Raw genomic sequence first — 23082 nt, 5'->3', positions numbered from 1 at the left:
ATCAAATTTCAGGTTATATAACCAAATTTTATGAAACAAGATGCTGACCACATAAAAATTTGTGGGGATAGCATGGAGCATATAAACTTCGTAGGATGTTTTAATTTCTATGCTTCTTTGTGTGTAGATATTTTTGGAAGGAAGAAATTGTATTCATTTCATCGGCATTTCGTTTCAAGCAGATGTAACGGAGTACATATATTTATTGATCAAGTAGGACAATGGAGTGGTATACCAGCTTATTACAGGCAGGACCGATTGAACCTGGCACCAATGATCAAGCCAACAAATTTATGAGAAACTATCCCTTAATCAAAACTGATGTAGAAGTGTGGTCCAACCATAATCTCATGCTATTTACTGTTACTACTACCGAAATTCCCCCTGATTCCAGGGCAACTATTTGGAGTAGCACCAGTAACAGGCAATCAACTCACTGTATCTTGTGAAAATATATGCCGCAATGCCCAAATTCCAACTGGAGTAGCAACAACTGTATAGTTTGTACACCTCCAGTTATCTGACAGTGCATTATTCTGTTAGTACTGAACATTCTACACTTAACAAGGTAGCACAGTTCCACAAATATCCCTTTTTTTCCACAAATATCCTCAAAATTAATATTGATGACTATGCTCTTAACCTGATAGGAAAATATACAAATATTCTCCACATTAACATATCCTGATAAGGACGAAATTGGTCAAGTGTCAGACATTTGTAGTAAGAGATAACAATTTTCTATGAACGGAATTCATTTTGCGAAAAACACTCTGCAAGATACAAAGTTACAAACTCCATACGGGTAATAAGAAACATACTTATACGTGCATCGTTCCAACACAAAAACAAAGAAGGACAGATATTGCATCATACATATGTAGCACCATCAACATAGATTATAGATAGTACGATTACGCAACCGGCATCATTTCTAATTAAGTAACTGAATCTGTGTTTACTCCCCGAGCGCAAAGGCAGTGGCATCAAAGCTATCAGAAAGGCCAGTGCCGGTCTTGAAGGTGACCTTCTCCGGCGAGGCCTCGGGAACATAGACATCAACAACGCTGAGCCAGAGCATCAGCTCCTTGGTCTTGACGCCAGTGATCTTCCGCAGCTTGCCCTTCTCAGCAAATGCCGTTACCTCAGTGGCGTAGGACACGGTCTGCTTGATCTTCTTGAACGTGTGCTCAACCTTCTTCTTCCTCTGCACCAGCCACATGAACCCCGTGGCGCGGTTGTACCCAAACTCCTGGACGTCCTCCATGGGCAGGAGGCCCTTGGGGAGGCCGAGCTCTTCCAGCAGCTCGATGGATTTCTTCTTGCAGATGGCGTCTCCGGTGACAACCTCTGCGCCGGAGCGGTGGCTCTCAATTTGGGACGCCATTGGAGTTTTACTAGTTTCTAGCAAAGGGTGCTGACCTGGGAATGTACTGTGTTGTATTCAGATGAGTTGAGCTTGTTGTGATGAAACTTGAGGCAACGGAGGCAGGTTTATATAGAGGTCCCAAGGCCTGCCCCAGTGTCACTTAATTCTGAAACTGTCTTGAATCTTGTAGCTAGAATTCAGTGGCAAAGGGAATGGGCTCTGACCCTCGTAGGCAATAGCAGAGCTGCACAGGTAACCAGATCTGACTTGTGACCAGCAAGCATACTCTGACGCACAAAGTCACTGACCAAGTCAAGAGACGCACAACTATTTCAGTGTCTAGTGCAGACTGCAGACGAAAAGTCTTGCAGTTAGCACACCACGACCAAGTCAGAAATTTATAACTGGGCAGCCAGAGATGACCGTTGGACACGTTGGCTCCTCCGAAACCAGGTGAGAAATTCTATGCCGTATCATGTGTCTGGGTTCTCAGATGAGCCACAGTCCAGATTGCCTGCCAAGGACGGATACAACGGTAATTTAGCAAATTTCAGGTTATTCAACAAACTTTATGAAACAAGGCGTTGATCCAAACTAAAATTATGTAGGGATAAAAGGGAGAATGTAAACAGTAACTTTTTTTTTGATGAATCAATGAGGGGCTGAGTAAGCTCAGGAACATTTGGTTTCATCAAAGCAATATTACAAGATCAAGCACCTGTGAGGGGGTGTTTGGGTCAAACAGCTAAATTTTAGCCCATGTCACATCGAATATTTGGTTACTAATTATGATAGACTAATTATAAAACTAATTACATAGATGGAGGCTATTTCGCAAGACGAATTTATTAAACTTAATTAATTCATCATTAGCGCATGCTTACTGTAGCACCACATTATCAAATAATTGACTAATTAGACTTAATAGATTCATGTCGCAAATTAGCCTCCATCTGTATAATTAATTTTATAATTAGTTTATGTTTAATACTTCTAATTAGTAACCAAACATTTGATGTGACATGAGCTAAAATTTAGCCATAGCATCGAAACAACCTCTGACTCACATTACAGGCTGACATTGATCAGGCTACAAACGGTTGCAACTTGCAACCCAAACAGGGGAGGAAAGGGACGTACAAGGCTCCGTAAGGCAAACGCACTGACAAAAAAAAGTAGAGAAGCCCCAAAAGGCAGCACTCAAGTTCAAATTTGAAATTTGAAACTTGCCCCAAGCTAGGTTGCTGGTGCCTCTGCCTAGGAAGCATGACGACACATCATAGCATTTCTATTCTTTCTCGTCCAACTTCATGTATCCATTCCACAAATCACTTCACCGGTGCATCGCCCTCTGCCGTGCTGCACGGCACTCTACCATGTTTTAATTTCTTAAGCTTCTTTGTCTCCAGACACTTTAAAAGGAAGAAATTGTTTTTATTGAAAACAGAATAGCAGATGTACTGGAGTACACATGGTTACTGATCAAGCGAGACAATGGAGTGTTAACAGCTCAAAGGTAATCCAATGGACTTGGCACGAATGAACAAGCTAACAAATCGAAGAGAGAAACTACCCCTTAAACAAAACAGGGGTACGACACTAAAGGCCAACAAACAAAGACCAGCAGCAATCTCACAAATGCTAAAAGTGTTGACTTGTACATTCAACACAAATCAAATTAAATACTGCAGATTATGAAGATGAATTCAATGGAAGCACACTGTCATGCAATTATAAAATGACCTCAGGGGTTGACCTGAAAACATACACAAAAATGCAAGGCTGAACGCCCAGATCCCAGGGCTGCTATCTGGACTAAACCAACAAGCCATCAGTTCATCATATATCATGAAAATATATTCCTCTATGCTATGCATTGTTCTGTCAAAACCTCTATTGTTCAGAGGATATATAGTGGTTACATGGTAGATAGAGTGTACTTGGTAGCAAGAAATTTGTAATAAGTATCGGCTTTGTACACCCTCGGCTGTAGCGGAGTTTGATAATATTGTAACTTGTGGCATCCTTTCAGGACTAATAAAATGCGACTCCCACATAGGCCAGATTTGAGAGACATCTGTAATAATAGACAACATTCATATGAACTGAATTCATTTTGCAAGAAAACTTCAAGATACAAACTCACACGGGCAACAGTAGGAACATACTTATACATGCGTCTTTGCAACACAAAAGGAAGAAAGACAAATATTGCATAATTTCTGGTTGATCCAACTGACTCCATATTTACTCCCCAAGCGCAAAGGCTGTGGCGTCAAAGCTATCAGAGAGGCCAGTGCCGGTCTTGAAGGTGACCTTCTCAGGCGAGGCCTCAGGAACATAGACATCAACAACGCTGAGCCAGAGCATCAGCTCCTTGGTTTTGACACCAGTGATCTTCCGCAGCTTGCCCTTCTCAGCAAATGCCGTTACCTCAGTGGCGTAGGACACGGTCTGCTTGATCTTCTTGAAGGTGTGCTCAACCTTCTTCTTCCCCTGCACCAGCCAAATGAACCCCGTGGCACGGTTGTACCCAAACTCCTGGATGTCCTCCATTGGCAGGAGGCCCTTAGGGAGGCCGAGCTCTTCCAGTAGCTCGACGGACTTCTTCCTGCAGATGGCGTCTCCGGTGACAACCTCTGCGCCGGAGCGGTGGCTCTCAATTTGGGACGCCATTGGAGCTTTGCTAGCAAGTGGTTCAAACCCGGGAATTAGGCTGTCTGGTGTATGCCAAAGTTTGTTGTGATGAAACTTGAAGCAATGGAGGCACGTTTATATAGAGGTCGCATGGCCTGTTTAGGTGTTACTTAATTCTGAAATTGACAGGAATCTGTAACTAGAATTCAGAGGCAAACGAATGGGACTCCTGACCCTCTTTGGCAATAGCACAGGCGCACAGCTGCACAGGTTGCCGTATCTGACTTGTGGCCAGCAAGCATACTCTGACGCACGAAGTCACTGACCAAGTCAAGAGTTGCCCAGCCAGCTAGTGGCACAAGTCCTATCGCGTGATGGCAGTACCAGAACAGTTAGCACAGAACGACCGAGTCAGCAAAAATCTAAAACTGGGCAGCCAGAGGTGACTGACCGAGTGACTGATGCCTTGGGTCCTCTGAATCTGAAACCAAGTAAAAATCTGCAGACATATCCATGCTGTATCTTATGGAGCTCAGGAGATGTAACTTGTAAGTTTTAGTTGGCAAGTTATGAGTTAGCCATATTTATGAGCCACAGTCCCAGAAACTTATCGCGCTTATCGCTTCTGAATTAAGAATATCTGAACTATGGACGTTCAGGAAACTCAAATGAACAGCAATACCTTGGCCAGCAGACGTACCTCAAGGTCTGGAGGGCAGAGCAAAACACCATACTCACTGGCAACTCTCAGCATACAAATATTTTTTAAGGAATGAATAATATACGTTTCAGGCTTACACTGCAAGTAGATGTACTAATGAACACGGTCATAGATCAAGTACGAGCATGCAAGTGTAACTGCTTACAGGAAAAAACTTGCCACGAATGATCAAGCTAACTAATTCAAGGAAAAGCTGCCCCTTAAACAGAACATTTATTTTTTTGAAGATAATATCAGCTGATTAATGAACCAAATTTAGCACTTGATAACAGTGTTTCTCTTAGAAATAAGGACATCATGTTCCAATGGCTAACCAAACTGCAGCAATTTATTATGCACAGCTACAGCAGTTATAGCGATACTTGCATGGATGCATAGTCAAGATAAAAAAAAATTCAGCCAAATTTGGCTCCCGCGCCAAACTGGCCCAAAATGACCTTTCCCGCTGGCCGGTCCATCTATAACCCGCACCAAACTCTAAAAATGGCCCAATTCCCGCACCAAATTGGCCCAAGATTGCTCAGATGTCATTCCAGTATAAAATTTGCTCAGATCATGCTGTTTACTATAGGTGCAATATCTTGCGATATGTTGCATTATTTCTTTGTTGTTATATGCAATTGTGATGTATGATGCAATAAATATAGTTTCAAATAAAATCATGCCAAATTTTTTAATTTTTTTTGAATTTGTTTGAATTTGATCCGAAGTTTCCAATATTTCATGTTTGTTGGTGAGGTCCGAAAAATTTTGTTTACCGGAATTGTAAACCCCTCCTTCGATCTCACTGCCTCCACTGTCACATTGAAGTTGAAGGTAATCATGGATAAGATTCAGAACTACAGCTTTGCCACTAAGAGCTTGTACATTATTCGGGCTCCATGGGGCGATCTTCTGCAAGTTTGGAGTGTTTAATAAATTAACAAGCTTCTAAGTATCCAGCTAATTCAAAGCCACAAAATGGTGAACAAAACTAAAATTAGGTGAGTAAGAGTAACATGCTGCATATGAATTTGTAGTGTTTAATTTCACACACTCATCGTTGAGGTCAAATGAACATACTCATTCCAGCCTTCCATTGAAAGCCAAACTATGGAGTACAGAGTAGGATAAATCCAGGGTTTACCAGCGTACTAATAAGGCAACAAGCCTGACAGAACTTTTCACCAACAGTCAAGCAGACACCATTAAGCTGATACATGATTAGTATACTGATAAGTCAACTCGGCAAATCGAATTGCCTGATCGATATCCAGGGACCGATATCTCAATTAATCATTGATTAATTGTGATTAATCGAGCGACTTGAAAACACTGAATTTAGCACTACCACTACTACTGTTACCTACTTCTCTCCTTGACCAAGAAGCCTCCACATGAGCACCTTTTGATGGTCAAGCAATGTAAGCATTTATTCTTGGTCCCTCGCTTGTACAGGCTTCCCAGTGCTGCAGAAATTCACAAATAATATCAGCTAATTGAGGAATAGATTTCCCTCATTGAAAATCTATCTTTTAACCACAGACAAGGGACAACAACTTGCTGCTAATGGCAAACCAAACATTTAAACAACACTAAGTAATTATCCCCAGCTCCACAACACTAAGTTATTATCCCCAGCTCCACTAGTTACTGCCACACTTGATTAAAAACCTCACTGCAAGAAAAAACACTGACCTTTGTCTAACACAGATAATCATCCATACGCTAATGAATGTACAAGGTTAAAATGCTTGTGTCTGAACTCTGAAGTACAGCAACTAGAAACCCACATAGGAAATGGCATTCTTGGTTTCTCTCCTGCTGGAGACTTTTTTCCTTGAATGGATTCTAGGAGCCTTCTTGAATCCTGACCGAGCAACCCAGCCTAAATTAAATGTTCATAACATGTGCGCCACATGAATAAATTCCCAACTGTCTACCTAATTCTCAGAATGGTCCACTGGAAGTAAAATTACTTGTAACATATATTTATATCATATCGCAATACACAGCATCCATAAACTCGCTGTTGTTCAACACATTCATCTGTTATATTTTCATGCTACCGACTGAAATAGTACTAAATCTGAATATTGGCAAATCACAACTAAGTTAAAATTTATACAGGGTTAAAAGATGAAACAAATTACAACTACTAAGACAAGTTATCAACTTAACAGTTCACAGCAACGATCAAGCGAGCAAAATTAAGAGAAACAGACCCTCAACAAAATGCAGAGACCCTGAAGGCCACCACACTAAGACCATCATCAACAATAAAGCTGATACTGTTTACCATTACTACCAAATTTCTTCCTTGACCAAGAAGCTTTCACATGAGCACCTTATGTTTGTGAAGCGCTTGAAGCATCCGCTCTTGGTCCCTCATCATCCTAGAGGATAGACTTAGTGCTGCAGACATTTACAAATTTACAAAACAACATCAGCTAGATTGACGAATTTATTCACTCATTGAATTTTTACGTTTAACCAACGACAAGGGACCAACAAGTTGCTGATAATAGCTAACCAAACAGGCAAACAATACTAACTTACCATGCACAGCAGACAGCACCACCAGTTAACAGACACACTTCACCATTAAGTGAAGATGGACTCCAGACTGAAGAAAAACACTTACCTTTGTGCAATACAGATAACCAACTGTATTTTAATGTTACTAAGTGACACCGAAAAACCATAGCAAAGTAGTACTCAATGTATGTGTTTAGAGCGTAAGTGTAGAAACTAGAAACCAATGTAGGTGATGGCATTCGTCGTTTGTCTCCTGATGGAGACATTCATTTCTTGAAAGGATGCTGGAAACCTTCCTGGCCCAGTACCCCAACGCTAAATTTATAAATCAACCAATTGTCAAGACCCATAATCCACACATAACAGGTGTTATACATCACCAAATTCCAAGGTATAAAGTATGTCTATCCAATTCTAAGAATGGTCCATAAAAAAAATCAAAACATAAAAATAAAAATAAAAAAGCTATTTGTAACATAGGTTTATAGCAAATTGCAATATTCTGCTTCCATGAGTCATTGTTTTTCAGCACATAAACATCGGTTATACTTTCATTTAACTAAAATAGTAAAATGAATCAGAAAATCAGCAAATCACAACCAAATAAAGTTGTATGCGCTAAAGGATAAGACAAGACTGCAAGGCTAGTAGTACCTGGAACGCAGAAGCTCATGTAGGCAACAACGTCAAGGTTTAAAATGCCCTCACCCAAATTCTTGACCTCGTCGGACTCTAGATGAATAGTGAATAGCCCATCACAAGTTCACACGAAAATGACACTGATGCCTTCTACAATGGCACACACATAAGGCAAGACCGAGTGGTTAGAAACTGAAACTGGTAGCGCCTTATCAAGCTCGATGACTCTTCTTTGTGCCCATTCGTCATATCTGTTTGGACCAGCCTCCCTAGACCAAATACAGAGTTTGGACTCCTGTACGGTGGCGAATCCCAGCCCACCACCCTCTGAGGACAATGTTCCATCCATGGAACGCAGATGGTAGATTGATTATGGATTGCTTTTGCTCGCCCAAATCATACTCCATTTCTGGTGTTCCAGTTGTAGTTTAGAGTGCATCCCCACAAGGGCACGGTGTCCTTTCAGGATCCAGTCATCCTGGTGCTGCACAGAGATCGATTTGCTCCATGCTCCTTCCTCGGATGAGTATACATGGGCTGATGACGGGCGTACGTGCAACTCTCCCCAAGCACATCAGTGACCGCGACGACCACGAGGAAGGGGCCCCGGCTGCAGCCGAGATGGTCACACCCTGCCGTCGAGCAGAGCACCGCGGCGGCGGCGCTACAGGTCGAATGCCTGAACCGCGGCGTCGGCAGCCACCGCTGCTCGTCCGTGATGGGGTCCCACACGACGAGCTCCGCCTGTACGGTGGGCGAGATCGACAGAAAATCGTGCGCCAGCACGCGGCCGTGGCGGGCGTCGAGCACGCGCCAGGAACCGCGGACGGCGTGGGGCGGGCGGAAGGAGGAGGCCGGCACGAAGTCGGTGCCGCGTGGGCTCCGGTGGAGGAAGGCCAGCATTGGGGGTGCGGGGTGGAGCTCGCTAAACCTGCGGCGGAAGCTGGCGCCGGCGATGAGGCGGCACCAGGGCTTGCAGACGAGGGCAGCGCGGACGAGGCTCGCGGGAGGCGGAGGAGGACCTCATCTACGAGTTCGTCCACGAGAGACCCCGGCGGCGGACCCATGGTACGACCCCGGCGCGGCGGCGGGCGGCGGAGCAAGGGTTTGGTCGGGGAAGGGAGGTAGGAATTGCGCGAGAATGGGGAGGGAAAAGCTCTACATTAATAACCCTGATAAGCTATAACCCTCCAAAGTACAGGGTTTATCTCCAAGAGTCTTTCTAAATTTCACTCTTTAAATTATTATTTGAAGAATCTTCTCTATAAAATTTATTTTCTATATATTTTTATTCTTCAACAAATTTTCTACATCTTGTGTATACTTTATAAAACTATTTTCGTTATCTATATTTAGCTAGCGAGAAATGCAGAATAGTGGATGGCTATATTTGGATAACCAGTTAGAGAAGCTGTTGTTGAAGGGTATTTTTTTTATTAAAATCTCTATTCCTAACAATAAGGAAAGATATGGAAAGTCTTTTAAAGTTGCTCTTAACCCCCTAAACTAATATTGTACGTCCTAAGCTATTCAAAACTGTGTAAATAACCCCTTAGGTGGTTTTGAATTGTGGTTTTGATGGTGTGGCGCCTTATATGGATGCTGACATGACAGTGACTTAACGAATGACATGTGAATCATCTACATTAAACAAAAAGAGAGTAAAGATATTGAAAGTAGAAGTCATAAATATTTGATTTCAAAGTATTTTGTTATACTTTATAGATAATTTTATGCATGCTATATATGCAAGTTTATCCATGTCAGCATGCCACCTAAGCAAAACCACCTTCAAAATCGTCTAGAAGGTTATTTAAACGGTTTTGAATAGTTTAAGATGTTCAATATCCTATTTTATAATTTAGGGGTTAAGTAGACAAACCCTGTACTCTTTTTCGACTGGGGAGAGGCTTGGCTTGTGGTGTGGTTCTGCCAGGTCGGGCCACGAGTGCAGCGACAGTAGCCATCTGGTTCCTTTGCTCTGGGATCCTGGCCGCACGCTATAAATCCAACGATGTGGACACTGGTGATAAACTCATAGGACATTACGTATGGCCGAACAAAATAACAGAGCACATAGCCATATACTCAAATAGCTTGAGCAGCAGAAAGGAAAAAAAAGGAATTACTAGAATTCTTTGATAAGAAAATTACTAGAATTTAGCAGCGGCATGCATCTCATGCTAACGTGTAATTTTTCTTTTTCTCAGCCCTCGGCATTGCTAAAAGTACTTTTCTAAGCTTTTTGACCGTGCAAAGGCTGTATCAAGAAACTTTAGGGCGATGCAAACGAGGAATGTACCTTAGACGATATAACTGAGGTGAAAGAGTGGCGGCGCGCGGGTAGTGGGGAGGAGGGTGGAGCGGACGATAAGTTTGGAGGACTAGGGTTTACTTAGAATATCAATCGTTAGATTTGAATCGGAAGGTGCAAATTTACATGATTTTATACATAGGAACATAATATCATGCTCTACCAATTTGGACCGGACTTGTTTCCAAATATACGCTAGACTAATCGCACATAGAAGGATCCCCTAAACTTCACTAACAAGTGGGACCTACGCCTTCTGACCCCACATTCGACGAGTGTTGGTACAACTCGCCCATGTCCATCCAAACCTATGGCCTCCCTTGTTATCGTGTGCTTACGCACCTTGGGCTATAAATGTGTCCCCGGTATTCTCTGGTTTGCGTGCTCATTTGTCATTTTCTTTTTTCATCACTACACCTTCTTTCACAACACATTCTCTTTGCAATGGCTTTCCGGGCGCAAGCAGTGGCCTGGGGAAAGGCCTCGCTAGGCAGGATGATGAGGGTGAAGGGCGCAGGATCAGCAGCCACATCGGTGGTGGGGGAGGGAACCAGTTGTCCTACGAACGCGGAGGTAGGGGAAGGCACTGTCAGCCGTATGGGTGCGGTGATGGTGGAGGGCAAGGTGCCGGCGGGTATTATCAGCAGCCACTCAGGCATAGAGAGAGTGGAGGTCTAGGCTGTGGCGGCGTGGAGGCGCCAGCCAATCCCATCACACCATGTATTGTAGCGCCGTAAGTCCCAGCGCAAGCCTCCGCTCTTGCGCGCTCACATGCGCCTGGATCTGTGTCGAGTTCAGATCCATTCCCTCTGAGCCCCACCATCAAAGCTGCGATTACTCTGGCGAGAGACATGGAGAGGCTAGGCATTGCGGACCCTGCTCCTTCTGCGCCTTCAGCTAGATCTCTATCGCAGGTTCTTGGGTACCTGTCGTCCGAGCCTCCACTTGTATCGAGAAAGGGATCGCCCACCCGGTGCGCCCGGGGTGTGGCACGTTAGGGAGAAGGGTCGTCATCCACGCGAACCACTTCCTGGTCGAAGTGGGGAACAATGACATCTGCCATTACTATGTAAGTTCCCCACTCCTCTCCATCTACTCATGCATTTGTAGTATCCCATAGCTCTGGATCCGTTCACATCAATCTAGTGAGGGTTGCTTTCATGTTTAGGCATGCTTGGTCTTTATGTGAAGCAATATTTATCGAGATTAACATCCTTTGCTAGTATTTACTGCAGTTTCTCACTATTTTTATCCTTCCGTTTTAGGGTTTTATTCGTTAGTAGTTTTTGTTGGTGCCGGATCTGATTTATATTATATTCATCACCATATGCATTTCTTATGCCATGCCATTCTCATGTGGATTGTCACCATTGTGGGCTTGTTCTGTTGGATATAGTGGCCAACATGCCTTTAGCTGAATTGGTTTGGTGGCTCTCTTTTGGTCCCGAGGGGCAAATTTCAGGCTGGGGTTAAAAACAATCCCCTTATCTGTCCCAAACCAAAGCACAGGTCTAAGGTCTAGCCCAAGTCATTGGTCATCTCACACGGGCTAAAGTGCCGCTACGTAAGGGTGGGGAACGGGTTTTCTCAACTTGCGTGAGAAGGTCTTCTCTATGCAAAATGTTCAGATTTTGTCTTAGCCCCTGCAGGTCGAGTTTTTTTTTTGGTTGGATGTAGTAGGTAGAATTTTTTTATTTTCATAGAGGAAATATTAGCAGTCCAATTTCATCTTATTTTCTAGGTCCTTAAGTGGTAATTCTTCAATTGCCATTCTGAGCAGAGTCTGCCTATGATGTACTTGCTTCCATGTTTTTATGTAGAAGATGGGTTGGCAATGACGCCTCAGGTTCTGCCCATCAAGCACAGCTTTGTTGCATTCACCATTTCCAGATATGACATGGCATCGATGGTCACTTCTATACTGCTTTGCCAGTGATCAATGTTTTTTAGGCAAGGTCTTGGGTCCTCTTGCAAATTAGTGTCTGCACGGTGGATATGCTCTTTAGGATTTGGGTTTGGTTGGTGTTCCGCTGGGTTCTGGTTCTTTCTTTGGTAGCCATTCCCCTTTTGAGCTTTCATTTTGCACCTCGTGCTGTCGTGCATTACCTGTTCTAGCCAGAGGTATTTATCTGTAATTACTAGCTGTCATTTCAGAAATCAGTTTAATCTCATGCCATCAGATGAACTTGTAAATTCCTACTTGAGGCTGCACCATTATCTTCTCTGGCGAATTGGTTAGGGGTAGAATTGGGAGGAGGGTTACTGGGTTAGAATTTTGTAGTCATGACCCGTTTGGAGGGAGGCATTCGTGGTTTGATGCTGATGCCGCTGAAGCCTTGGGGTTTGCATGGATTTGAATTTTGAATATTTTTTTTTAAAAAAGAGATACACGAAAAATGATAGGTAGCAATTTTGACTTCATTTGCGAGATAATTTGAACGTGTTCCAGAACTGCATACTTGATCAGTAGCACTGCACATGTGCGTTTGGAGTGTAGCTGATAGGTATGGTTTAATTTGTTTGTGTACTAACATTTCTTTGATTTATGTTGCTTATGTATTCATGAAACATTTTATCATTATCTTCTAATGTTTGATTGGAAGGCTGTTGTTTTGCCCCATGCACATTTTACCTGCAGGTTTCAATAAGTCCTGAACCGAAGGCGAGAAGAACCAACAGGGTGCTGCTTTCGGAGCTTGTCAGGGTGCACGGTGCAACATCTCTCGCCCACAAGATGCCTGCCTATGATGGAAGCAGGAGCCTGTACACTGCTGGAGAGCTGCCATTCAAATCAATGGATTTTGTTGTCAAGTTAGGACGCCAAGAAATGTAAGCACCACACCTGTGTCCTATGTGTCTTTTGCACAATCTGCTTTGTGATTTGCAGCTGCTAACTAGGGCATGCACTTTGTCTCCTATTTATCTTAATTGCTGAAATTCAGTGAGTACAAGGTGGCAATTCGATATGCGGCACGGGAAATCTGTACCACCTGCAGCAGTTCCTCAACGGGCTGCAAAGGGACTCGCCACATGACACAATCCAAGCACTTGATGTTGTCATGCGGGAGTCTCCTTCTCTCAAGTATGATATCAGTGATATTTCTTCACCGTTTCTTTGCTAAATATCTTGTTTTGCTGGACCAGATGACCATGTGGTTACTGATTTCCTTACGTTTTGCAGTTATGTCAGTATTTCTAGATCCTTTTTCTCCAAGCAATTCGGTAGTGAGGACATCGGTGATGGGATGGAGTGCTGGAGAGGTTATTACCAGAGCTTGCGCCCCACTCAATTGGGCCTCTCATTAAACATTAGTACCGATCTTTTCCAAAAAAAATCAGTTTGTTGAAAATTGCACTACTTGATATTTAGAGGCTGAATTGAGCAACTCCCGGCATAGTTTCAACTTGGGAATTGTGTGTGTAAGCCACATACAAGTTGTTTTGTTGGTGTGCCATTATTGGTTCCACAATTATGTGTATGCCATTGGAATTTGTGTCTCAAGTTCAGGTAGCATACAAACAAATACGAACTTAGTTGTGGCACATGATCAAAACAACAGCTCGTGTGTGGCATACATTTACATCAGTTCAAAAATCGAGCCCCCCCCCCCCCCCCCCCCCCCTACAACACTTGAGTAGGTTATAAATGGGTCTTCATTTTTATGTTTATAGGAATGTTCTTGTGCATTTCTTTTCTGTTTTTTAACCTCTTGATCATACTTATATTTTTCAGACATTTGCTCAACATCATTTTATAAATCTATCCCTGTGATACAATTTGTTGCGGAGTTTCTGCGGGTGACAAACCCTTTGCAGCCTTTTTCGGACAGGGATCGTTTGAAGGTAATATTTGTCAGCAAAGGTTGTTACATACAGTTTACAGTCACTAACTGATCTATTTCTATTTTTTCAGATTAAGAAAGCCCTGCACGGAGTTCGTGTGGAGACTACACACCAGCAGGGCAAAAGGAGCATCTACAAGATACCTGGGATTACTTCTGTCCCACTGGCACAGCTGAGGTACCCCATTTGTCATATCTCTTCTCTCGATTCCTGTTCGGTATATAGTACTATCTTCCAATACAAACTTGTTGCCATTTCTATCTTCAGCTTCTCTAGGAACGATGGCCCTCAGCTGACTGTTGTTCAGTACTTCGTACAACAGCACAAGTACCGGCTGCAATACACTGCTTGGCCCTGCCTGCAGTCCGGCAATAATTCTAAGCCGATATATTTACCGATGGAGGTAACAATAGCATCATTTGTGGTACGCAACACCTGATGCACCATGCTAAGTATATGTATAATATGCTTGCAGGTGTGCCAAATTATTGAAGGCAGAAGTATACTAGGAAGCTCAGTGATATACAGGTAGCCAGCATACTGAAGGCAACCTGTAAACGTCCCCACGAGAGGGAGAACAGTATCATTCAGGTATGTGTCCATCCCACTTGTCTTTGTCACGGCTTTTATTCAAACAACAAACGAACCGGTCCACTGGTTGGACCGATAAAAACCCTGAACTGGTGATCCAACCGGTTTGGTTCAATCAATAGATCGGTCATGCAATTGAACCGGTGCGAATCGGTTGAACCAACTGGTTTCCTGTTGAAGCGGAACTTTGGACAATATACTATTGCGCTATTACCATGCTATCTCATATATTACGACATATGCGCTATGTTTGGGTAAGTTTTAATTTATTACATATATGATTGACCATACAAATCATAAAAAAATTATATTATATTAATAAATAATGAACCACTTGTTGGACTGGTAAACTAGTGAACCAATAGCCTGACCAGTTTGATTTCCGTTCCGGGTTTTCATTCTATGCTTTTATTAAGGGTTAGAATTTCTAGAATTCCTTTTGAAATATCTGAAGTTAAAAACTCTCCAATCTATTTAGTAAATTTCAAAAAGCAATATGGTTTCCTCAAATATGTATCCAAAAACTGCAAATTTAAGCAGGTGTAAGTAATGGAGTACATGTTTAGCTACAAGCAAGTGTACCACACATTTAAACGTGTATAGTGTAGTTTTTATTTCTTAAATTAACTCCTTTTCATTTTCTTGATCTAATGTCTTTTCTGATGTTTTGGAACATGAAAATAACACCCACATCATCATCAGCAATGGCGACCGTGTAAACATGAGTTGAGGTGGGTAGGGCCCGGGCAGGGAGCAGCGTATCGAGCTCGATAGCCCTTTGCCGTGCCCATGTGGCACATTCACCCGGACAGCCAGACTCTCGACCAGAGACAGAGCTTGGACTCCTGCACGATGGCGAACCCCGGCCCACCGTCCTCTGCCGCCATGAGCACAAGATTTCCAGAGTAGCACATCGGCGGTAGGCTGATCATGGATAGCTCCTGCCTGCCCAAATCATACCCTAGGATAGCGTCGTCGATGTCAAAACCAAAGTAGATTGCATTCCTCACGAGGGCATTGGGGACGCGGGGCGCTCGCGTGCGATAATAAGCACGCCGACCATCGCGGCGAGCAGAGATGGGCTCCGACCACGCTCCTTGCTCCGACGAGTAGACGCAGGCAGACGTGGTGCAATCGCACCAGCCCACCCACACGAAGACCACGAGGAAGGGACCCTCCCGGGGGCAGTCGAGGTGGTCGCAGCCCGCCGCCGCGCAGAGGAACGCCGCGTTCCACGACGGCGTGAACTTGAACGGCGGCATGGGCAGCCGGTGCTGCTCGTCGGTGGTGGGGTCCCACACGAGGAGCTCCGCCCCCGCGGGTGCTGCGGAGGAGGTCACGTGCTGGACCAGGCAGCGGCCGTGGCGGGCGCTGAGGATGCGCCAGTCCGGGCGGGCGGCGCGGGGCGGGCGGAACGAGGAAGTGGGCGCGAACGCCGCGAAGTAGGGGGCGGCGCCGTGGCGGTAGAGGAAGCCGAGCAGAGGCGGCGTGCGGTGGAACCGGCGGAAGCCGGGGCCGGAGATGAGGCGGCGCCAGTCCTTGCAGACGAGGGCGGCGCGGGCGAGGAGGGCGGGGTCGTCCGGCGGGAAGCGGGCGAGGACCTCCTCGACGAGGTGGCGACATGGGATGGGGAGGACTGTTATGGTCGGACCCCGGCGGGCGGCGCGGCGAGGTTTTGGGCGATCTGGGGAGACGAGGAGCTGAAGCGAGACACGGAACGGGGTGGCGATCTGCTCGTTACGTGGTGATCATCCGCGCACGGCGGCGGCGCCAAGCTACTTGATCGATCGGGGCCCCGGCGCCCCGGCCGGGCGGCGGCGGAACGAGGGTTTGGCCTGCTTGCCGACCAACCCTCGCCAACAGCAACGAAATACAGGCCCCCAGAAGGCCAACAGACGAAGACAGCCTATATAATGTTCGAGCTGGGTAACCATAAAGCTTATGTAATTATTACCGTGCGGCCCAATTTATTTCCTCTTCATCAAGGAACCAACATATGAACACCTTCAGTTTGTGATGCAGTTGAAGCACTAGCTCTTGGTCCTGCACATTACAGGGAGAATCTTTTTAAAATAACAATGGCTGGTTGAGGAACCAATTTTGTGCTCAATTAACATTTGTTTACCATCAACCACAAGAACCAATGCAACAAGTTTCTGAACCAAATGGGCCAAGTACCAAGCACTTGTTCACCACAGACATAAGAATTAAACACACACTTAAAAATCATTAAGAAACTATGAATCAAAATAGGAAGTAATACTTCACCTTGTTTAGCTTAGATATCATCACAGATGTTTCAATCTTGCAAATTGACAATCACAGATCAGAGCAAAGGAATTCACAGGATGGGCTTCCGGTTTGATTGATTTCCCCTTGTCTAAAATTACTTGTGCTAATGAAAATGGACATATGAAATTAGAACTCTTGGGAAGAATGTCTTACTGGAAAGAGGGATAGTATTAAGTGGGAGGTTTGATTGATTTCATCCCTGAGTCTTCTTTCTTGCAATTTCATATGCTTTACTTTACTGCAATATATAGTTTGGTGCATCTTCTGGTGGCTGAAATTGCTTGTATTACTGCTGCTGTGGGGTTTATGCGTGTAACACTTTACTATGCATGATGTTTGCAGTTCTTCTGATCTTCATTCTTTCTGGATCCTTGTGTAATGTTTTGAAGTTCGTTGCTTGCTAGTTGGTCTATAGGTTCTCTTTGGCTTGTCAGTAAGATGTTAACGGCAGCATGCTCTTGCGCTCTCTGTGCTTCAGAACTTCAGTTTCCAAACAAATATGGGAATGAATATGCTTCCCCTTGTCTCAATTTACTGGTGGGAAGGAAAATGGGCATATGAAATTAAAACACTGCAATTTTCAAACACATCGTCTAACTGCAATAAGGTTCAAGTTGTTGTGCCTGAAATTACTTGTATCACTGCTGAAACTTATTTACTGAACCAACACTGCATTGTGGAAAATTTCTTTTTCCTGTACTTTTGGATGCAAATTTATAATATCATAGTGCAAGGAGATTGTGTAGAATTAGGCTGATGCCAACTCCAGTTCTATGCTTCTAGTGCACTTTCCTCAGCAGTTTGGACTTTTGAATCTGAGCATTGACTCACCAGTTGGACTCCTGGATGGCAGATTCAGTTCTTCTTTTCTGTTGGTGGCACTCTTAATCTGTATAGGTGTGTCTGCACACTTTGGATTTCACTGTCGCTGGTTTTCTGGACCCACCTGGCAGAGCCGCCCGTGAGGCAGATCCCCACACCCCCGCTGTCTTCTTCCTACCGCAAATCGCATTTCGCCTTCCCAAATCGACCAAACCCTTTAATCAAAAAAAAAAAAATCGACCAAACCCTCGCCTCCGCCGCTCGCCGGGGTTGCGGCCAGCCAAGCAAGCAGCATGGAGGCGCTGATGGACGAGCTCGTCGAGGAGATCCTCCTCCGCCTGCCGCCGGGCGATCCCTCGAGCCTCGCCCGCGCCGCCGTCGTGTGCAGGCGGTGGTGCCGCATCATCTCCGACCGCGGCTTCCGCCGCCGGTTCGTCCGGCGCCACCCCGCGCCCCCCGTCCTCGGCCTCCTCGCCAACCTCAGGGACGGCGACATCGACGACCACAACGACTTCGACTTCGTCGCCCGCTTCGTCCCCGCAACCCCCTTCTGCCCGCGCTTCCCCGACCACCGCGACCGGTGCGCGCTCGACGCCCGCCACGGCCGCGTCCTCCTCACCACCACGCCGTGGGGCTCCGATCTCGAGGTCTGGGACCCGGTCACGGACGTGCTGTGGGAGCTGGCCCCGCATCCGCGGTACCTGGGCGACCCTTTCAGCTGGAACGCGACGGTGCTCTGCGCCGACCACGGCGTCTGCGACCACCTCGACTGCCACCTGGGGCGCTTCGTCGTCGTCTTCCTGGACTCCGACACTGGGACGATGCGTGTGCACCTCTACTTGTCGGAGGCTGCCGCCTGGAGCCCGCCGATGTACGGTCCTCAGTCCACAGTGCACGGTGTTGAAACATTGCCCACTGCTCTTGTTGGGAACGCGCTCTATTTCCTGATTGATGCGACCCAGAGCATTCTCGAGTGCGATCTGGCCACGATGAACATGTCTGTGATCCCTCTACCTCCTGAACACTTTGTCGACTTCGCGGTGCTCATGACGATGGAGGATGGTCAGTTGGGATTCGCAAGGATTGTGGGCTCCAGACTCTTGCTCTGGTCAATGAAGACGGATCCTGAGGGACATGCTGGATGGTCACAAGTCAGAGTCCTTGAGCTCGAGACACTGCTTCCTGCTGATGCCTTCCCTATCTCAGATGATTATGTTGGCTTTGCACATGGCGTTGGGGTCTTTTTTGTGCCCACGGAAGACAGGCAGTCCATCTTCAGCATTGATCTAAACTCTGGCTGGGTCAGGAACGAGGATTGCGGTGACGGTCAGACTCACGGCGTTGTTCCCTATACAAGTTTCTACACTCCAGGTACTGATTTGCTTACTTCATGATTTAACAATCCTCTAATCAGAAACATGGAAATAAGTATAATGATATATATTCTCACGATCAGCTAGTTTATGAAAGTGAAATGTCCGGTGAACTTTGATACTTCTAAACTCTTTGTCACGGAGTCCATGAAACTGGCTAGATGTGCCTAGGATTTTGTTCTTCTGCCATACATTTTGTGGGCAGATGAGGGGACTTGGCAATTTGATCTAAATTTAAGCAGAGCCAGGAAATTATCTGGCAAACATAGAAAAGCCAGATATATGGCTTAATTATTGTTTGTATTTTCTTCTGTGCATTTTAATAAGAAATAGTGCCACTCGTCTGGGTCAAAATATCATTTATCTTTGTTATCCTGAGGTGAATATATTCACTCTGTTTCTCTGTTCTGCAGATTTTCATCAGTACAGTGTAGCTCCTGTCTGAACTGAACAAGTGCTGACCAAATTGTAAGTTATTATGGTCACTTGTGGTTATTTTAAAGTTTTTCTTGATCATGAGTGATGAACTTATGTCTGAGGTTTACAACACGGCTTATTGGAGTTATTATTCAGTTCACAATTAGCAGGGTCTCGTCTCTCTTGGGAATGATGTGATATTGGATATGTGCCTTGCTTTCCATAAAAATGACTTTATACTTCAGTTTCTGTTTTGAGCAAGGTTGCCAAAACAGTAGTTTCAACCTTTTTTTAAACATCTTTGGAACTGGTACTAGGGTTATGGTTCAGTTCCAGTAAGGAAGTTAAAATGGTAGTTGTTTCAGAAAAAAGCTTGCAGGTATTTGTACTGTTGAGTCTGCCATTTCATTTCAGTTAGCATAACTATATCTAACTTTCTACTCAGCAGTGACTCCTGTGAGAACTAAGAACCAGGAGCACCGTGAGCAGCTAGTAGTTGCCGTCCATGCAAAAAGTCATGTTCGTATTGTAACAAGAGACCGTGAATGTTGACCAAATGTTGCTTGTTATGCAAAGGTTAACTGCTAACATATGATGGTGCCATGGGGATAATTTTGACAATGTGGAATGAAATTAATTGAAATAATCCATGTAAGCAGGTCCATCTCACAGCTGTGATTCTATTGTTCTGTAAAAACTAGGAGGCTCTGGTGTTTCTGCTATGAAATCATTACATGATGCTGAGCACTTAACTTGTTAATTTCATACATTGCATTAGATTGAATCTTTTTGCTTGGTTCCTGTGCATATAATGATGCTAAGTTGCTGACATTTGAAAATCTTGAAAGTACTTCTTTTGTTACTTTTGACCAAATTCATTTGTTTGGTAGCCTCCTGTTTTTTTTTTACTTCGAAACTTATGTGTGCACTATTTTATTTTGCTACTCAGTCATCAACACCTGCGTTGTATATTTGGAGCTTGGAAAAGGATGTTAAAGACTGAAGAGGTTTAGCTGGAAAAAAAAAAGCAACGAGTCAACCAGGTTGTGTATGCTTGTAAGGCCCAAAACAATCCGTGCTTTTCGGAAACTGTTATGGGGCTTCTAGAACAGTGTTTGCTTACTCTTGTTATCATTAAATAAACTTATCGTTAACTGCTTTATCCAGAGGCAAACAAGGTGCTCTTGGATGATGGAGTGAGGCGGATGCCAAAAATTTTTTTCCCGACCAAAGGTCTGGCTGAAGCAGTAGCGGTGAAAACCAACGCAAAAACTGTTATAGTCTCCTGACTAGAGCTTCAATCTGCAACCTTCAATGTCCTAGTATACAGTTACTGATGCATCTGATGATTTCATGTACTTTTCCGTTGCCTACATCCAACAGCAAGTTCAGTTCTTTTTTTTAATATTTTCTGTTGGTGACACACCGAAGCTGTACGCCTCTCTCTGCATCTTTTCTGTTCACCATAACTATCCGGAATCATATTGTCATGATGCCTGGCATGATTATGAACAATTTGTGTTCATGAAAGAGCTGTCTGAAAGTTGAATGGGTTCGGTTTGAATGGTGGAACTCAAATAAGGCAGCAGCGCCATAGGAGAGGAGAGGAGAGGAGAGGAATTAGAACTACCTCTATAGCATGCAGTTTTGCTCAAATTTTTGCTACAGATACAGCGCCATAGGAGAGGAGAGGAGGTGAACAAGGGTTGAAAAGGAGACAGTTTTTGCTCAAATTATTTACTCTTTATTTGACACTGTTTTGCTCAAGTTTGGACTGAACATTAGGATTTCAGAGTAGTATACGGGCATACAGCCCAACTCTCTGGCTGCTTCCTTGAGCAGCTTATTACTGCCGGCTCGTGTCATCGAGACCTTGGTGTGAGAAAAAAAAAGATATGACTCGATCTGCACCCTTTCTGTATTGTATGGTTCGTTGGTCGCATGGTTGACGCATTTCGGGCACATGAGAAATTTATTGTCATTGCTGTTACGTGCTCAGTGAACTGAAATGAGCTTCAAGTTGAGTTTTCACTTGTTAGTGGTGTGCGTTCCATTGGCTGCGTGCTCACTTCGTCTCGCCGTAGTTTTTGACTGAGTCTGTTCCCTTTCCTTATGCATGTGCATACCCTGCATGGCCACTCATCTTTCTTCATTTCTCCTTTTGTGGTAGTGTGCCATAAAACTATTTACACTTTACATCAAGAAGAGGGGGGCAAGGAGGTGGAGGGGGAAGAGGGCCGGCGGTGGCGGAGATGGATCCAGTGGGAGCGGGGGTGAGGAGGAGGAAGAGGTGGATCTGGTGGAGGAGGGGGTAGAGAGGGGGTGATGACAGGAGCATCAGCGTGCGGAAGATGCTAAGGTTAGGAGTGGTGGCAGGAGGTGAAGCGTGAGGGAGCACGAGAGTGCATGGGAGAATCATTGGAAAGTTTACAACCACGATTGATGGCTCTATTTTTTTGAGTGAACAACTAGCTATGTAAAGTATAATAGAAGATACACGCCTGAACTAGTCAGTTAGAAGTAAGAAATTAGATATATTCGAAAGATCAGATCAGGATCTACCATTAACGACCTAATTGTCGGTGGGCAAATAAAAAAAGAAAAAACTCGGCATGGTTTGACTTGGAGCTTTATGTTCTCACCATGGGTATGGTCCAGAAAACCCGTGATTTCACCCAGTAGTATTCCATTGATCTACCCTATGCATCTCTACTTAGTCTTGGTTCTCTCCAAACGTTAACCATGCACCATGTTAATTTCAGTGGCATACAACGGAATGCATCAATTTTCAGTGGCATATAGAGAATTCTCTCTAACTTCATTGTCCTGCGTCACGAGGGAATGAAACACAAATAGCTCCTCAAACAGCATCCAACATCTTTACTACTTCCTGTTTCTCACATATAAACCATGTTTATGCAATCTCGAAATTCCACAGTTTCAACTCAAACCAAATCTAAAGTATATGACAATTAGTCATCCCAAATGAGCCAAGGCGCATGTACAGGCCACTTGGTTTCCTCAAGCCCTAAACTTTATTTATGTTTTGACAAGATGGTCAAGTGGTTAATAGAACATCAGTCCAGTCTAAAAAATCAGCGCCTAGAAGCCGACAAGAGAGAAAAGGATGGCAGTAAAGGAGCTTTTGGCCCAGTTGTTGTACCATCAGATGTTGATATATAGATCGGTGGTAATTAACCATACATGCATTAGCTAGTGCCTGTCTCAAGCAAGGAACATATTCAAAAGCCACCAGGTTAGGTCAGGATTAGACGCTAATTAATCACCCTCCAAAAATCTGAATCAGGGAGGACGCATGGGGTCAAGAGTGCGGTCACAAAAGAATAAGAAAATCAAGCATGCTTAGTAGCTTAGTTTTGTTACTACTACTTGCTGTCGTTTCAATCTTTCGATAGATCTTTCGCGACGGACTAGGTTTTTGCCGCGCCTACGAAAAGGGGTCATCTGTCCAGTTCGGAATAAAAGATATTTAATTTCGAGCTTGTGCATGGTAATAATAAGCTTCACAGGCATATGAGAGGCCCTG

At 44.5% G+C, this 23082-nt stretch overlaps 3 protein-coding genes across 5 annotated transcripts; 1 reads left to right on the top strand and 2 right to left on the bottom strand.

The window, feature by feature from the left end:
* Positions 1-779: 779 nt before the first annotated feature.
* On the bottom strand, positions 780-1453 carry LOC112882683. The gene has a single exon (XM_025947798.1). It carries the CDS (start codon positions 1385-1387, stop codon positions 959-961), a length of 429 nt encoding a protein of 142 aa, XP_025803583.1. The 5' UTR covers positions 1388-1453; the 3' UTR covers positions 780-958.
* Positions 1454-3480: 2027 nt separating this feature from the next.
* Positions 3481-4094, bottom strand: LOC112882809. Its single transcript, XM_025947960.1, has one exon. The coding sequence runs from the start codon at positions 4043-4045 to the stop codon at positions 3617-3619; it is 429 nt and encodes a 142-aa protein (XP_025803745.1). The 5' UTR covers positions 4046-4094; the 3' UTR covers positions 3481-3616.
* A 13867-nt stretch (positions 4095-17961) lies between these two features.
* LOC112882484 lies at positions 17962-21246 on the top strand. Of its 3 annotated transcripts, none has more exons than XR_003226672.1 (4): positions 17962-19116; positions 19532-19586; positions 20485-20578; positions 20703-21246. XR_003226672.1 is itself a non-coding variant. In XM_025947553.1 (3 exons), exons 1-2 carry the CDS (start codon positions 18039-18041, stop codon positions 19561-19563), a joined length of 1110 nt encoding a protein of 369 aa, XP_025803338.1. In that variant the 5' UTR covers positions 17962-18038; the 3' UTR covers positions 19564-19586; positions 20485-21246. The 3 variants fall into 3 exon arrangements, 1 of the variants encoding a protein (XP_025803338.1); XR_003226673.1 differs by having other exon boundaries at positions 20485-20591; XM_025947553.1 differs by having other exon boundaries at positions 20485-21246.
* Positions 21247-23082: the final 1836 nt, after the last annotated feature.

The sequence above is a fragment of the Panicum hallii genome, chromosome 2 (assembly GCF_002211085.1).
Source record: "Panicum hallii strain FIL2 chromosome 2, PHallii_v3.1, whole genome shotgun sequence".
Classification (NCBI taxonomy): domain Eukaryota; kingdom Viridiplantae; phylum Streptophyta; class Magnoliopsida; order Poales; family Poaceae; genus Panicum; species Panicum hallii.
This window is presented reverse-complemented; position numbering and strand designations above follow the sequence as displayed.

Bases quoted from the DNA above. Each gene is read 5' to 3' on its own strand.
- LOC112882809 (XM_025947960.1), bottom strand. From the start codon at position 4,045: ATGGCGTCCCAAATTGAGAGCCACCGCTCCGGCGCAGAGGTTGTCACC.
- LOC112882484 (XM_025947553.1), top strand. From the start codon at position 18,039: ATGGAGGCGCTGATGGACGAGCTCGTCGAGGAGATCCTCCTCCGCCTG. The intron at 19,117-19,531 runs GTACTGATTTGC...TCTGTTCTGCAG, and splicing joins TACAAGTTTCTACACTCCAG to ATTTTCATCAGTACAGTGTA.
- LOC112882683 (XM_025947798.1), bottom strand. From the start codon at position 1,387: ATGGCGTCCCAAATTGAGAGCCACCGCTCCGGCGCAGAGGTTGTCACC.